At 47.3% G+C, this 15,686-nt stretch overlaps 2 protein-coding genes across 2 annotated transcripts in view; both read left to right on the top strand.

The window, feature by feature from the left end:
• Window positions 1-3,332, top strand: part of TRIP11 (thyroid hormone receptor interactor 11) — a 69,436-nt gene extending 66,104 nt beyond the window's left edge. Inside the window, exon 20 of the mRNA XM_040332975.1 lies at window positions 2,519-3,332. Coding sequence (XP_040188909.1) covers window positions 2,519-2,730 — 212 coding nt within the window. The 3' untranslated portion in view covers window positions 2,731-3,332. The remainder of the gene's footprint in view (window positions 1-2,518) is intronic.
• Window positions 3,333-14,055: 10,723 nt separating this feature from the next.
• Window positions 14,056-15,686, top strand: part of FBLN5 (fibulin 5) — a 69,134-nt gene continuing 67,503 nt past the window's right edge. The window contains exon 1 of the mRNA XM_040333818.1: window positions 14,056-14,138. The gene's annotated coding sequence lies outside the window, so the exon portion shown is untranslated. The remainder of the gene's footprint in view (window positions 14,139-15,686) is intronic.

The raw sequence follows: 15,686 nt of genomic DNA, 5'->3' as shown, positions 1-15,686 counted from the left end.
AACCCAATCTCTGCAGAGCATCTCGTATGTCCTCCTTGGTTTGATAGTTCATTCCACCCAAACAGGATATTTCAGATAGAAATGTAGTATGGAGGGCTGGATTCACCTGCTGGCTTTCCCCCTCCAGTCACTTATCTGTCTTGCTTCGCCTTTTTATATTCTTTTTTTTTTCTTGCTCGCTTTTTCTCTCTCGTGCACGTGTTCATTCAAATAAGCTTTATTGGCAGAACCAAATACATTTTAGGATTGGCAAAGCAGTCGCGCCCGCTCTGGCTGTCTCGCGCCCGCTCTGGCTGTCTCGCGCCCGCTCTGGCTGTCTCGCGCCCGCTCTGGCTGTCTCGCGCCCGCTCTGGCTGTCTCGCGCCCGCTCTGGCTGTCTCGCGCTCTCTCTCTCTGGCTGTCTCGCTCTCTCTCTCTCTGGCTGTCTCGCTCTCTCTCTCTCTGGCTGTCTCGCTCTCTCTCTCTCTGGCTGTCTCGCTCTCTCTCTCTCTGGCTGTCTCGCTCTCTCTCTCTCTGGCTGTCTCGCTCTCTCTCTCTCTGGCTGTCTCGCTCTCTCTCTCTCTGGCTGTCTCGCTCTCTCTCTCTCTGGCTGTCTCGCTCTCTCTCTCTCTGGCTGTCTCGCTCTCTCTCTCTCTGGCTGTCTCGCTCTCTCTCTCTCTGGCTGTCTCGCTCTCTCTCTCTCTGGCTGTCTCGCTCTCTCTCTCTGGCTGTCTCGCTCTCTCTCTCTCTGGCTGTCTCGCTCTCTCTCTCTGGCTGTCTCGCTCTCTCTCTCTGGCTGTCTCGCTCTCTCTCTCTGGCTGTCTCGCTCTCTCTCTCTGGCTGTCTCGCTCTCTCTCTCTGGCTGTCTCGCTCTCTCTCTCTGGCTGTCTCGCTCTCTCTCGCTCTCTCTCTGGCTGTCTCGCTCTCTCTCGCTCTCGCTCTCTCTCTCGTGCTCTCTCTCTCGCTTTATTTCCCGTCTCTCTCGCGCTCCCGTTTTCTCTTTTTTTTTTTTTTTTTTCCTCGCTCTCGTTTTATTTTTCTCACTCTCTCCTCTGAACTGGAGATGTAACCTGTTTGCTATTCCAGTTTCCATCCCTATATTCTCCCCCATGAGTTTCTTGTTATGTGTTGCTGCTCTGAATAGAGTTTTAGAACCTCTTGATGACCTCCAGAAGAGCCGTCTGACCCTCTCTGCTCGGCCCTGGGGACCGGCTGGGTTGTCTGCTGTGTAATCTGAACCTGAGAACACCTGCTTATTATCAGCAATCTGAAAAGACATTCATAAGTCTAACGTAAGGGAAACCTGTCCTAAGAGAAATATGAAGGCTGCCATTGCTACTTCCTATTGTAGTTTCAGTGACGTCATGATTTTTTAAGTTCCCTTTTTTTTTTTTTAAGAAATTCAGAAATGTTGTCATGGTTTTGCTACCTTTTCGCTGCTTGCTGTCAGGGCACACTGACGAGAACACCGGTATTTGCAGGTACCCAAGTTCCCATTGGAGCTCCTTGGGTCCGGGCTAAATGGGGTTAACCAAGTTTAGGTATGCCATTCCGGCAGCTATTGAATTGTCAGGAAATCATTAATTTTATTCTGCCTTTGAAGGATGAGTCATCGTAGTTTTCATCGCTCTCCTCCCATTTATCGTTGTCTTTGACAAATGTACCCATATTTTTGTTCACCTATAGTCTGATTGGATGGCGCAGTGCGTTGCTGCCGTTGCGGGGGTGGCGCAGTGCGTTGCTGCCTTTGCAGGGGTGGCGCAGTGCGTTGCTGCAGTTGCGGGGGTGGCGCAGTGCGTTGCTGCAGTTGCGGGGGTGGCGCAGTGCGTTGCTGCAGTTGCGGGGGTGGCGCAGTGCGTTGCTGCTGTTGCGGGGGTGGCGCAGTACGTTGCTGCTGTTGCGGGGGTGGCGCAGTGCGTTGCTGCTGTTGCGGGGGTGGCGCAGTACGTTGCTGCTGTTGCGGGGGTGGCGCAGTGCGTTGCTGCTGTTGCGGGGGTGGCGCAGTGCGTTGCTGCTGTTGCGGGGGTGGCGCAGTGCGTTGCTGCTGTTGCGGGGGTGGCGCAGTGCGTTGCGGGGGTGGCGCAGTGCGTTGCTGCCGTTGCGAGGGTGGCGCAGTGCGTTGCTGCCGTTGCGAGGGTGGCGCAGTGCGTTGCTGCCAGTGTGGGGGTGGCGCAGTGCGTTGCTGCTGGTGCGGGGGTGACACAGTGCGTTGCTGCCGGGGTGGCGCAGTGTATCTGATACTTGGGGGTAAGTTGGGTGGATTGCACAGTAAATGCTAGATAAGATATAAAAGACACGGAATGACCTGGGCTCAGAGGAAGTTGGGTGAATGGCCATGAGGCTGAGGACTTCTAGCCACAGGAAAAAAAAAGTACAGCCGGGAAATCTTTGGATTGAATGTAAATATTGATGCAAAAGCTGTTTAATATTTCAGTGTGCTGTTAATTTGTATCTTGTATCTGGCTGGCATTCTGCTTTACCTTCTGTTTTATACATTTGATGACAGCATGCATATTTATTTTTATTTATGTTTTTTAAGGTTCTGGATCAAGTCGAAGGCAAGACTCGAACCCCTTCTTGGCTCCTCGTTCAGCAGCCATCCCCCTCATCTCCCCAGGATCCCTGGGAGGGGGCACCTCGGGGCATCTTCTCATGAAGCCCATCTCGGACGCCTTGCCCACCTTCACCCCCCTGCCTGTTTCCTCGGATGCCAGCGCTGGAGCGGTACTGAAAGACCTCTTGAAGCAATAACCCGGTGTTGACCCACCGCAGGGCATTGTAGCACTTTATAAGGAAGACACACTATTGTACATACCAGCCAAAGAGGCCTTTTGTATAATCCTAGCTTTATTTAAACAGAACAGTCCCCCCGTTCCCCACCAAACTGCCGGCAGAGCGCCAACCTGAAACAACCGGATATTTAAACTTGACATTAATACTGAACTTGAATAATGAGCCTATTTTCTGATTGGACGGGGACTTTGATCTGGGAGGTAACCTTGAACACGTCCCGGCTTTACATATTGTACAGTCCGTTTCTTATCTTTATCTTATGTGAAAATGAGCACACGGTTCTCCTGCTCCCGAGGACGCGACGGTAGCTGAACATTGTCCGTTTATATGTTCCGGGGGGGCAATTCCCCTTCTTCTGCCAAATATCTGCACCGATCAGTGTTCTCACCCTGAGCGTAGGGATCGGTCAGCTGCACTGTGACATCTGCTGCAAGGTTGCAATGCTCTGCAGAATATAGACTCTCCCTGGGGGAGCATGGAATGGTATCTAGAAAGCGGGATACAATGTACAGAATTGCTGTTCTTCACGGCTGCTAATAAAATCAAGACCCCCCCCCCCCCCCCCTCTCTAATATTTCCATTGGATGCAGTTTTCGGCTTGTCACTCCCTTCTCCTGACTGACAGTGCTCAGTGACTCTGCAGTAGATGCCCCGCTGCCCATTTTGAGTAAATGCCCCACAGCCTGGACGCCATCGTCCCACCTAGTGGCTGTGGAAGGGGAAGCTGGCTTGGGCCCCACCCTGGGCAGACTGGAGTCCCTGAACTAAACTGAGCTGTTGCTGCACTGGGGCTCTCCCCCTGCTGACCCAATTGGGCCTGGTACAGGGGTACCGCCTGTACCCCCCTCCCCCTTCACTAGCAATCCTGCCGCTGGTCAGCCACCTGGTGACTATGGAATGGAGAGCTGGCTTGGGCCCCACCCTGGGCGGATAGGAGTAACTAAACTGTGTTTCTGCACTGGGGCTCTCCCCTGCTGACCCAATTGGGCCTGGTACAGGGGTACCGCCTGTACCCCCCTTCACTAGCAATCCTACCACTGTTCAGCCACCTGGTGACTATGAAATTGGGGGCTGGCTTGGGCCCCACCCTGGGCGGATAGGAGTAACTAAACTGTGTTGCTGCTGCACTGGGGCTCTCCCCCTGCTGACCCAATTGGGCCTGGTACAGGGGTACCACCTGTACCCCCCTCCCCCTTCACTAGCAATCCTACCACTGTTCAGCCACCTGGTGACCATGGAATTTGGGGGCTGGCTTGGGCCCCACCCTGGGCAGATAGGTGTAACTAAACTGTGTTGCTGCACTGGGACTCTCCCCCTGCTGACCCAATTAGGCCCGGTACAGAAGTACCGCCTGTCCCCCACCCTATTAGCAGCCCTGCTGCTGGTCACTGCTCAGCTTGTACACACACTATAGTATCAGCAGGCGCTTCCCCCTCAGTGACTGTCAGAAGCGTTACTGAACTCTTGTAAGATAAGCAGCATAAAAAATAAAAGAAAGCCTTCGTAAATTACTGAGGATTACCATTGGTGCAGAGATGTGTGTTTCACTCATCAGTGCCCGTTTTATGAAGGATAGACCCATTATCCACACCCATCAATCACAAGGCCCCACGTCCTGTTCTCCTGCCAGCAGTGATACATTGTAACAGTCACAGGAGGGAAATGTGGCAAGCTGCAGCTTACAAGCGTGCAGAAGGCAGCAACCAGCAGCTCTGGGATTCGATTCTATGCAGCTTGTTCATTCTGACTTTGTCTCTTTCCTCTCTTATGTTTGTCACATGCACTATTGCCCTTGGATGTAGCTAGAAAAATTATTGTGTTTTTCTTTTGTCCCTACCAGAGTAATTGTATACTTCCTGTCTAATCTTGCTGTTAGACTGACACCAAGCGATCCATTTTATAAAGGTTTTCACTCAACTTTCACACTTCGTCACGCCAAAATCATCGGCAGAATCAAGCATTTTTCTTTGCTTTTTCAGAAATTGCGGTGCCATTATTTAATTTTTATTTATTTTTACTTTGTAGAGGATGCGGGCAGTGCCATTATTTCTTAAAGTGGAAGTTCACCCGGAAATGTTAATTTGTAACATTAGATTGAGGCTCATTTTGTCAAGGGGAATCGGGTGTTTTTTTTTTTAAATCAAATCAGTACTTACCTTTGCAGAGAGCAATCTTCTCCGCCGCTTCCGGGTATGGTCTTCGGGACTGGGCGTTCCTATTTGATTGACAGGCCTCCGATGGTCGCATCTATCGCGTCACGATTTTCCGAAAGTAGCCGAACGTCGGTGCGCAGGCGCCGTATAGAGCCGCACCGACGTTCGGCTTCTTTCGGCTACTCGTGACGCGATGTATGCGACCGTCGGAAGCCTGTCAATCAAATAGGAACGCCCAGTCCCGCAGCCCATACCCGGAAGCGGCGGAGAAGATCGCTCTCTAAAACGGTAAGTACTGCTTCGATTTAAAAAAAACTACCCGATTCCCCTTCACAAAATGAGCCTCAATCTAATGTTAAAAAAATGTTTTCGGGTGAACTCCCGCTTTAAGGGCCACCCCAAACGCAGTGCATTTTTTTTTTTTTTTTGGGTGCAATGATCGCGACAAAACACACATTGTCAAATGCGCCTGGCTCCGTGCCAAAATTTGATGCATGAGCGTCTTTGGCGTGTTTGTCGCGTATAGGTCAAGCCCGATCAGGTAAATTATCCCCCCCCTATGTGCAGCTCGCAAAAAACAAACACAGGAGCGTGTGTTCTGTTACCCGAAGTGTAAATGGGGCCCCACATTTTTCTAACTGGAGTCCTTTGTGACAATCTGTGATATCTGGGTGAAAGTTGTGTAAAACTATAAATGTGTCCGATAAAATAAATTATACTTTTTAGCCCTTTAAAGATGGTGTCTGTGAAAAGCTGTACCTCGGCTCGGTTCACACCTAGGCGTTTTTTGGTGCTTTTTGCAGAAACCCATTACAGTCCACTTACCATGGTTTCCTACGGGACATGTTGACATCTATGCTTTTTTTTTTTTTTTTTTTTTTTTTTTTTTTCAGCCGTTGTGTTTTTGGAAAGTGTCAGGGACTTTTTTTTTTTTAATACAAAACTGTTTTTGGTTCAATAGACTTTAATGGGGAATCTGCAGAAAATCATGTAGTGTGTTTTTGACACCATTTGCATTTTTAATCTGCCTAGCAACAAATTGTCAAAAAAGATGAAAACAAAACGCACCGCAAAAACGGATTAAAAGCAAACTGCATAGGTGTGAACCAGGCTTTAATGCCGAATTCCAGGAACTCGGCCACTTTCTAAAAAAAAAGTGGCACCCTAGAAGTTAAGTCCAAGGAGGTGTATGACATCTCCTGGGCTTACCTCTATTATTTACATCTGACAGTTTTATTGCACTCACAGGTGGCGGCTATCGCTGTATTTCCGGGAGACCAATTCGGATGCTTCGGGTCTAAGCATCTTAAAGGGGTTGTAAAGGTCATTTCCCCCCCCCCCCCCCCCCCTAAATAGCTTCCTTTACCTTAGTGCAGTCCTCCTTCACTTACCTCATCCTTCCATTTTGCTTTTAAATGTCCTTATTTCTTCTGAGAAATCCTCACTTCCTGTTCTTCTGTCTGTAACTCCACACAGTAATGCAAGGCTTTCTCCCTGGTGTGGAGAAAGTCTCTTTTTTACCTTTACAACCCCTTTAAACTTTAGAGTCTGTGCAGCTGCTATGACTGCCCCTCCCCTCCTCCTGCCCAATCAAAGCAGCCTTTGTAAAAAGGGGAGGGACACTATGAGCTAAAGCGTTTGTTACCCCAACGCTTCATTTTTTTGTTTTAAACTGAATGGGTTGTTTTACAAGGTAATCATTTACAATCAATTTAAGTCCAAGGAGCTGACCTCTCCTGGGCTTATCTCTATTATTTGTTGCTCTGCCTGAGTAACGCTTCAAGGATCTGAATGGTGAGAAACGCCCAGAGCAGCTATATGCTATTCACAGAAGCCTTTGTATTTTGTGAATGTGTTCACATATTACTAAGGCTTCTGTGATTGGGCAGGAGGAGGGGAGGGCATAGTAGCTGCAGTGACTCGCCTGTTCAAGATGCAGAGCTCAAGACAGATCCAGCGTCCATCTCCCAGAACTACAGCGATGGCTGTCTTCCAGGAATACTATAAAGCTGTCAGATATAAAAGAGCTAAGCCCAGGAGGTGTCATGCACCTTGCTGGACTTAACTCATAGTGTGCCTTCATTTTTGTTCTAAAGGAATTCACCTTTTAATTCAATACGTTTTTTTTGCCACCTAAGGTCCACACTTCAGGCCTCCTAGGGTGGACTTTTTTTTTCATTCGGCAGCCAATGACCGGTTCTTGATGAGGTGACAGGCTGAAAAGTTGTACCACCCAAAGCCGTGAAATGCAGATTGGTCGTCTGTTACTGAGAGATACTCTCTCCTATCAACAATCGAATATCCTGTGACGCAACCAAGCTGCAATAATGTATTAGTAGCACAACCAATAGACGAGTGAGTAGCTCTGGTCTGGGATATCGCCACTCGTGAAGCCGCAGTGGTTGTGTTGAGGGAAACTTTACTGCTTTGTGTGGTTTTTATTTTGTTTAGTAAATACTGGAAATGAAAGGCCGCGCTCCGACGTTTAATGAAGGGAAGAGCTTTTATTTGGTTTTGACTTTAGTTTTATTTTATTAGGGAAGAGTGTGTTTAAATGGGTCCTTCAGGAATTGAAAAAAAAAAATGTTTTATTGCAGTGAGAGGCTGTTCAGCGATTTCCAGCTTTTTAGCTTTATTGAGATGGTGAAGAGCTGTGTGAGGTCTGAGCCCCGAATCTGAAATCGCCAGTATCAGGGTGAAGATTTATAGTGCAGACACTGCCATAGATACCACTTTTTTTTTTATGAAGGGGTGGCACTCCTTTTCAGAAGACCAACCTACAGTGGAGGTGAGATGTATAGAGACCTGATTTATTGGGTGATTATTTCTCTGGTCGCAGTGAGAGCGATAATCCATTTTGTGAGTAAGAATGCGCGGGAGTGACGTCACGCGGCTCTGGCCAGTCACACAGCCGGAGTCTGCACCCCCAGAAGGAAGACGGGCCATGATGGATGCGACCTCCAGCGGCCTTTGTTTGCAGTTAAGTGTTGCATAATGTGCTAGTATACGATGCATACTAGCACATTGTGCCTTTACTTTGCAGAGAAGGAAAAAAAAGGGGGAGGGGGGAGAGTTTACTTTATCTTTAAGGTGTAATCTAGGCTCACCTGTAGGTATAAGTGGCCTGTAAGGGTTTACAACCACCTTAAAGCAGAGTTCCGGCCACAATTTCACTTTTTAAATATAAATACCCCTGTAATACACAAGCTTAATGTATTCTAGTAAAGTTAGTCTGTAAACTAAGGTCCGTTTTGTTAGGTTGTTACAGCATTTAGACACTTTATAAAATAGAAATTGACTGGGGCCATCTTAAGTGTGGGCATCATGAAGCCAGACTGTATGACTTCCTGGATTTCAGCCTTGCAGATCTCGCACATGCTCAGTGCTGCACAAGCAGACTGGGGAGTGCACAGACTCCTGGAAAGTTACACCCACTACATTCCCAGGAGTCTGTGCGGTGTAGGTTAGGGAGCTTAAGCACCTAGGTGCAGGAAGTGGGAAGATTAACTATTCTGCCTAGCAACAACACTTTGAAGGCATCTAAAAAAAAAAAATTCTTAAAGGACTAATGACATTTTTTTTAAAACTACTGATGTAATGTTATATTTATGGGTGGAACTCCACTTTAAGGTCTGGTAAGGTGCAAAGGTATGACGTTTTTGGGGTGTTTTGATCTGAGTAACCAGATTCAGTAGCACACAGTTCCTGTCTCTGGATTGGTGGGAGTACATGTCCTCTCTTTCATGCATGATGTATCAGCAGCCAGAGTCATACTTTCAAGGCAAAAACGTCACGTGATTGGTGACCGTGAGATCTCTCCCTTGATACATTGTTGTCCCTCATGTAGAAAAAAAAACACAAAACGGTTTCCAGAGGTGTATTTCAGAATTTCTCACCTCTCTCCCGTGCAAGAACAGGTAACAACAAAAGTGAGCCAAGTTGGCGGTTGCGCCAAATGCCCAGATTTATTAGTGAGGGCACTGAGCAGGTTGGTAGGGCGAACCCAGTGTGCCACTCAAACCTTCAGTTTTAATGCCAAGTGCAGTTCATTGTGTAATGTTTAAGGCAGATGACCGAGGAGGGCTCAGGCCATACACAGCCCTCCGGTGATCGGGCAAGGGTTGGACTTCACTAAACTGGCGGCGGATAGATTTCAGAACTTTCCTGAAGGATCTCTTTATTCTTTTAATGCCATAGCACTATTATCAGTGTGACTGTAGACTGAGAATGGAGGATGATTTCTTTACTGTCACCCACCGAAAATTGAACATTTGGGTTTTCTGTGCCCTTCGTTAATGTATATTGGTTGTTTGTTATATATCTGGGAAATATGATCATTACAGGGCTACCATGTCAATATTATGTATAGAAAATAAATCTAAATTAATTCCAGATTCGTGTTGTGATTGCAAAGGCTTTATTTTTTTTCCTAAATAACAAACCGTATCTGCTTTGTGCATGGAGCGACCCCCAAGCCTCTATTCCAGGTGTCCTTCTGCTGCACTCTTGGCTGCTCCACTTCTCTGAGTACCCCCATAGCACAGCAATGCATGCTGAATCTTGAGCTGGGCTGTGTGCGTCTAGAGACACACACACACACACACACACACAGCGCGGCTCAGCCCCGCTCCCTCCTCACAGCTGTCTGACAGCAGCAGGAGGAGTCAATGGCTCCTCTCGGGCAACAGCGCTGGATCGAGTTTGGGCTCAGGTAAGTGTTTAAGGGTGGATTGGGCAGGATCAACCGAGAATGCATTAACCACTTCAGCCCCGGAAGATATGGCTGCCCAATGACCGGGCAATTTTTTTGCGCAGTCATGCGATGTTGTACCCAAACAAAATTTTTTAAGTGTTTTTTTCCCCCACAAATAGAGCTTTCTTTTGGTGGTATTTGAGCACCGTTTTAAATTTTTTGCGCTATAAACAAAAAAAGAGCAAAAATTTGGGAAAAACACACAATGTTGTACTTGTTGCTGTAATAGCCCCATTTTTTTAAATTTTTTAACGCCAAGTTTTTTTCCTCGGTTTAGGCCGATACGTATTCTTCTGCATATTTTTGGTAAAAAAAATCTCAAAAGGCATATATTGAATGGTTTACTTTGCGCAAAAGTTATAGCGTCTACAAAATACCGGATAGATTTATAGAATTTTTTTTTTCGCACTAGTAATGGTGGCAATCTGCGATTTTTATCGGACTGCGTCATTACGGCGGACACTTTTGACACATTTTTTGGGACCAATGGCATTTATACAGCGATCAGTGCTATAAAAATGCACCGATTACTGTAAAAATTTCACTGGCATGTGTTCTAACTGGGAGGGGGATGGGACTGATTATAGGAGATGAGAGATTGTGGTTCCCAGCTTGTAGGAACTCGCAATCTTTCTCCTCGCCTCACAGAACAGGCATGTATGTGTTTGTTTATACACATGCCTGTTCTGTGAGGCGAGGAGAAAGATTGCGAGTGTCAGTTTCATTCCGGGACACTATATTGTCCTGGAATGAAGGTGCCCGGGACAGACCTGCAAAATGCGGGACTGTCCCGAGCAATCCCGGACACGTGGTCACCCTACTCCAACATGGCATAAAGTGGAAAATACTCTTATCCTGACCTTTTCTCTACCTTTCTGATTACTCTCACCACCGGGATATAACGTGACCCTCCATAAGATGGAAAATACTCTTCTTCTGACCTCTCCAGATACACTCGCCACTCTTAGGCTGGGTTCACACTACGATTTTCCCGTCCGTCAGCCGCATACGATTTATATGAAAAACCGTATGTGGCTGAAACGGACGGGAACGTATGGAACCGCACATATGTGCGTTTTCCATTGACGTTAATGTTAAAGAAAAACGTATGCGTTTGCCATACTGTTTTAAAAACGTCCGCAAAACCGTGGTTGAACACGGTTTTGCGTATGTTTAAAAAACGTTTTGCCAGCAAATCGTACGCACCCGGATGCATCTGAGTGCATACGATTTGCAATGCATTGTCTATCTATACGTTTTCCCGTCCGGGCCCGTACGTTTTCAATACTGAAATCGTATGCGGCTGACGGACGGGAAAATCGTAGTGTGAACCCAGCCTTACACCTTCAATATGACTCTCCGTAAAGTGGAAATACTCTGCTCCTGACCTCTCTATTATTCCACCAACAGAGTGTCACACCCCTCCATCAGATAGAAAATACTCTGCTCCTGACCTCCTACCTTTGTGAATACACTCACCACCGGGATATCACACCTTCAGCATGACCCTCAAAACGGTAGAAAATACTCTACTCCTGACCTCTCTACTTTACTGATTACACTCCGCACCGGTACATCACACATTCTAACATGACCTTCCATAAGGTGGAAATACTCTGCTTCTCTCTTTTTTCACCAGCAGGATATCACACCTCTCCAACATGACCTTTCATCTGGTGGAAAATACTCTGCCCTGGACCTTCTACCTTTCTAAATGCACTCATCTCCAGGATATTACACCCTCCAACATGGCCCATAAAGTGGAAAATACTCTTCTCCTGACCTCTCTACCTTTCTGATTACATTCACCAGTGGGAGAAAACACCCTCCAACCTGACCCTCAATGAGGTGGAAAATACTCCTCCTCCAAACCTTCTCTCTACCTCTCCCATTCCATCAACAGGATGTCGCACTCTCCAACACGACCCTCCATCAGATGGAAAATACTCTTCTCTTAACCTTCTCCCTTAGCTTTTAGATTATACTTCCCACCAGGACATAACACCTTCAACATGGCCCTCCATCAGATGGAAAATTCTCTGCTCCTGACCTCCTACCTTTCTGACTGTACTAGGTGCTGTGATATCACACCCTCCATAAAGTGGAAAATACTCTTCTGACATTTTTTCTACCTTTCCGAATACACTGACCACCGGGACAAAAACACCCTCCAACCTGACTCTCGATAAGGTCGATATACTGCTACTGACCTTCTCTCTACCTCTCTGATTACACTCACTACCAGGATATCACACCCCCAAATGGTGGAAAATACTCTGCTCCTGACCTTCTCTTTAACTTTCTGATTACACTCATCACACCGTCTAAACATTGTCTTCCATAGGCTGAAAATACTCTGCTTCTGGTCTTCTCTGCCACCATTTTTCCACCAATAGGATATCACACCCCTTCAACATGACCCTCCATCAGGTGCGAAATACTCTGCCCCTGACCTTCTACCTTTTTTTTTCTACTTTTCTTTTTTTTTTCTTTTTCTTTTTTTTTCTTCTCTTTCTTTTTTTTCTTTCTTTTTTCTTTCTTCCTTTCTTTTTTCTTTCTTTCTTTCTTTCTTCCTTTCTTTCTTTCTTCCTTTCTTCCTTTCTTTCTTCCTTTCTTTCTTCCTTTCTTTCTTCCTTTCTTTCTTCCTTTCTTCCTTTCTTTCTTCCTTTCTTTCTTCCTTTCTTTCTTCCTTTCTTCCTTTCTTCCTTTCTTTCTTTCTTCCTTTCTTTCTTCCTTTCTTTCTTCCTTTCTTCCTTTCTTCCTTTCTTTCTTCCTTTCTTCCTTTCTTCCTTTCTTCCTTTCTTCCTTTCTTCCTTTCTTCCTTTCTTCCTTTCTTCCTTTCTTCCTTTCTTCCTTTCTTCCTTTCTTCCTTTCTTCCTTTCTTTCTTCCTTTCTTCCTTTCTTTCTTCCTTTCTTTCTTCCTTTCTTCCTTTCTTCCTTTCTTCCTTTCTTCCTTTCTTCCTTTCTTCCTTTCTTCCTTTCTTCCTTTCTTCCTTTCTTCCTTTCTTCCTTTCTTCCTTTCTTCCTTTCTTTCTTCCTTTCTTCCTTTCTTTCTTTCTTCCTTTCTTCCTTTCTTCCTTTCTTCCTTTCTTCCTTTCTTCCTTTCTTCCTTTCTTCCTTTCTTTCTTCCTTTCTTCCTTTCTTTCTTTCTTCCTTTCTTCCTTTCTTCCTTTCTTCCTTCCTTCCTTCCTTTCTTCCTTTCTTCCTTTCTTCCTTTCTTCCTTTCTTCCTTTCTTCCTTTCTTTCTTTCTTTCTTTCTTTCTTTCTTTCTTTCTTTCTTTCTTTCTTTCTTTCTTTCTTTCTTTCTTTCTTTCTTTCTTTCTTTCTTTCTTTCTTTCTTTCTTTCTTTCTTTCTTTCTTTCTTTCTTTTCTCCACCACAATATCACACCCTCCAACATGACCCATAAAGTGGAAAATTCTCTGCTCCTGACCTCTAACCTTCTGATTACACTCATCACTGGGACTAAACTCCCTCCAACTTGACCCTCAGTAAGGTCAAAATGCTGACCTCTCTCTCTCTATCTCTCCGATTACATGCACCACCAGGATATCACACCTCCAACATACTCTACTTCTGACCACCTCTCTGCCTCCCCTTTTCAACCAATAGGATGTCAAACCCTCCAAAATTGACCCTCCATCAGATGGAAAATACTCTGCTCCTGACCACCTCTCTACCTTTGTGAATACACACTCCACCTGGATATCGCACCCTCCAACAAGTGAAAAATATTCCGACTTCTCAACCTTTCTGATTACACTCGGGACAAAAAGCCCACCGACTCGATCAATAAGGTCGAAATAATTCTGACCTCCTCTCTGATTACACTCGCCACCAGGATACCACACCTCCAAGGCAGAAATACTCTGCTCCTGACCTCTCCCTTTTAGATTTGTTGTTCCACCGTTCTGCTCCCACCATGATATTCCCCCAGGATAAGGTGAGTATACAGAACATGGGTTTAGTTCAGTGGAAGGGTCTGGTTTACAGGGGGTTGGGAGGCTTGGATTGAAGTTGTAGGCAAACTAGTCCATTTACAGTTGAATTACATGATTGTGACCTGTTTAGACTGCCAAAACCGTTGTAATTCCGTTCAGCCATTTTTCCAGTTCAGACATCCGTGTCAGACTGCTTGGCCAAGTTGTGACCTCATCTTACTCCACTGCGGTTAAAGCAATACGTTTGATCAGGGACCGCCCCGGGCTGTGAATGGATGGTGAAGGAGGAGCGGCACACTGATGAGGTCATCCTGTGCTCACTCAACCTATCGACCTTCTCCCTTTTTACGCTACAATGTACAAAGACCTGATTGGCTTACAGTGCTGCCCCTTCCTCGCCCTCTCTGATTCCTGTTATGTAGAAACAACCTTCTCAAAGCTGATAACTCTCTGCCATTCCTTCCACATCCACCACCTTTAATCTTTGGTGACTGGACGCTGATTATGTGTCCCCTGCAAAGTGAGTAAGCCAAGCAACTGAATCATGGGCATTAGCAGAGTCACTGCTGGGAGGGGTAGCAGAGTGATCTGAGCTGCTGAGTCTCTGCTGTGAGGGGAAGCAGGGTGATCTAGGCATCTGATTCACTGTTGGGAGGGCAGCAGGGGTGATCTGAGCTGCCGAGTCTCTGCTGGGAGGGGAAGCAGGGTGATCTGAGCTGCTGAGTCTCTGCTGGGAGGGGAAGCAGGGTGATCTGAGCTGCTGAGTCTCTGCTGGGAGAGGAAGCAGGGTGATCTGAGCTGCTGAGTCTCTGCTGGGAGGGGAAGCAGGGTGATCTGAGCTGCTGTGAGGAGAAGCAGGGTGATCTGAGCTGCTGGGAGGGGAAGCAGGGTGATCTGAGCTGCTGAGTCTCTGCTGGGAGGGGACACAGGGTGATCTGAGCTGCTGGGAGGGGAAGCAGGGTGATCTGAGCGGCAAAGGCTCTGCTGGGAGGGGAAGCAGGGTGATCTGAGCTGCTTGGTCTCTGCTGGGTGATCTGAGCTGCTTGGTCTCTGCTGGGAGGGGAAGCAGGGTGATCTGAGCTGCCGAGTCTCTGCTAGGAGGGGAAGCAGGGTGATCTGAGCTGCTGGGAGGGGAAGCAGGGTGATCTGAGCTGCAGGGAGGGGAAGCAGAGTGATCTGAGCTGCAAAGGCTCTGCTGGGAGGGGAACCACTGTGATCTGAGCTGCCGAGTCTCTGCTAGGAGGGGAAGTAGTTTGATCTGAGCCGCTAAGTCTCTGCTGGGAAGGGAAGCAAGGTGATCTGAGCTACTGATTCACTGCTGGGAGGGGAAGCAGGGTGATCTGAGCTGCTGGGAGGGGAAGCAGGGTGATCTGAGCTGCTGGGAGGGGAAGCAGGGTGATCTGAGCTGCTGGGAGGGGAAGCAGAGTGATCTGAGCTGCAAAGGCTCTGCTGGGAGGGGAAGCACTGTGATCTGAGCTGCCGAGTCTCTGCTAGGAGGGGAAGTAGTTTGATCTGAGCCGCTAAGTCTCTGCTGGGAGGGGAAGCAAGGTGATCTGAGCTACTGATTCACTGCTGGGAGGGGAAGCAAGGTGATTTGAGCTGCTTGGTCTCTGCTGGGAGGGAAAGCTTGGTGATCTGAGCTGCTACGTTTCTGCTGGGAGGGGAAGCTGGGTGGTCTGAGCTGCTTAGTGTCTGCTGGGAGGGGACACAGGGTGATTTGAGCTTCTAAGTCTCTGCTTGGAGGGGAAGCAGGGCGAGCTGAGCTGCTGAGTCATGTCTTGTAAGGAAGAACAGAAAAAGCTAAGCAGATGAGTTACTTGTTGGAGCAGGTTGATATGAGCTGCAGAGTCACTCCTGGGAGGTTGCATCAGTGTTACTTGAGCTACTGAGACACTGCTGGGAGGGGGGAGCAGAGTGATCTAAGCTGCTGGGTGGTTGGAGCAAGGTAACCTAAGCTGTTGAGTGTTTATAGCAGGGTGATCAGCTGCTTAATCACTGCTGGGGGGGGGGGGTGTTAAGGTTATCTGAGTTCCTTCTGGGAAGGTGAAGATGAAGAGTGATCCTGCTG

This window comes from Rana temporaria, chromosome 13, assembly GCF_905171775.1.
Source record: "Rana temporaria chromosome 13, aRanTem1.1, whole genome shotgun sequence".
Classification (NCBI taxonomy): Eukaryota; Metazoa; Chordata; class Amphibia; order Anura; family Ranidae; genus Rana; species Rana temporaria.
Note: the sequence above shows the minus strand (reverse complement) of the source record. Positions and strands in the feature narration are given on the sequence as shown.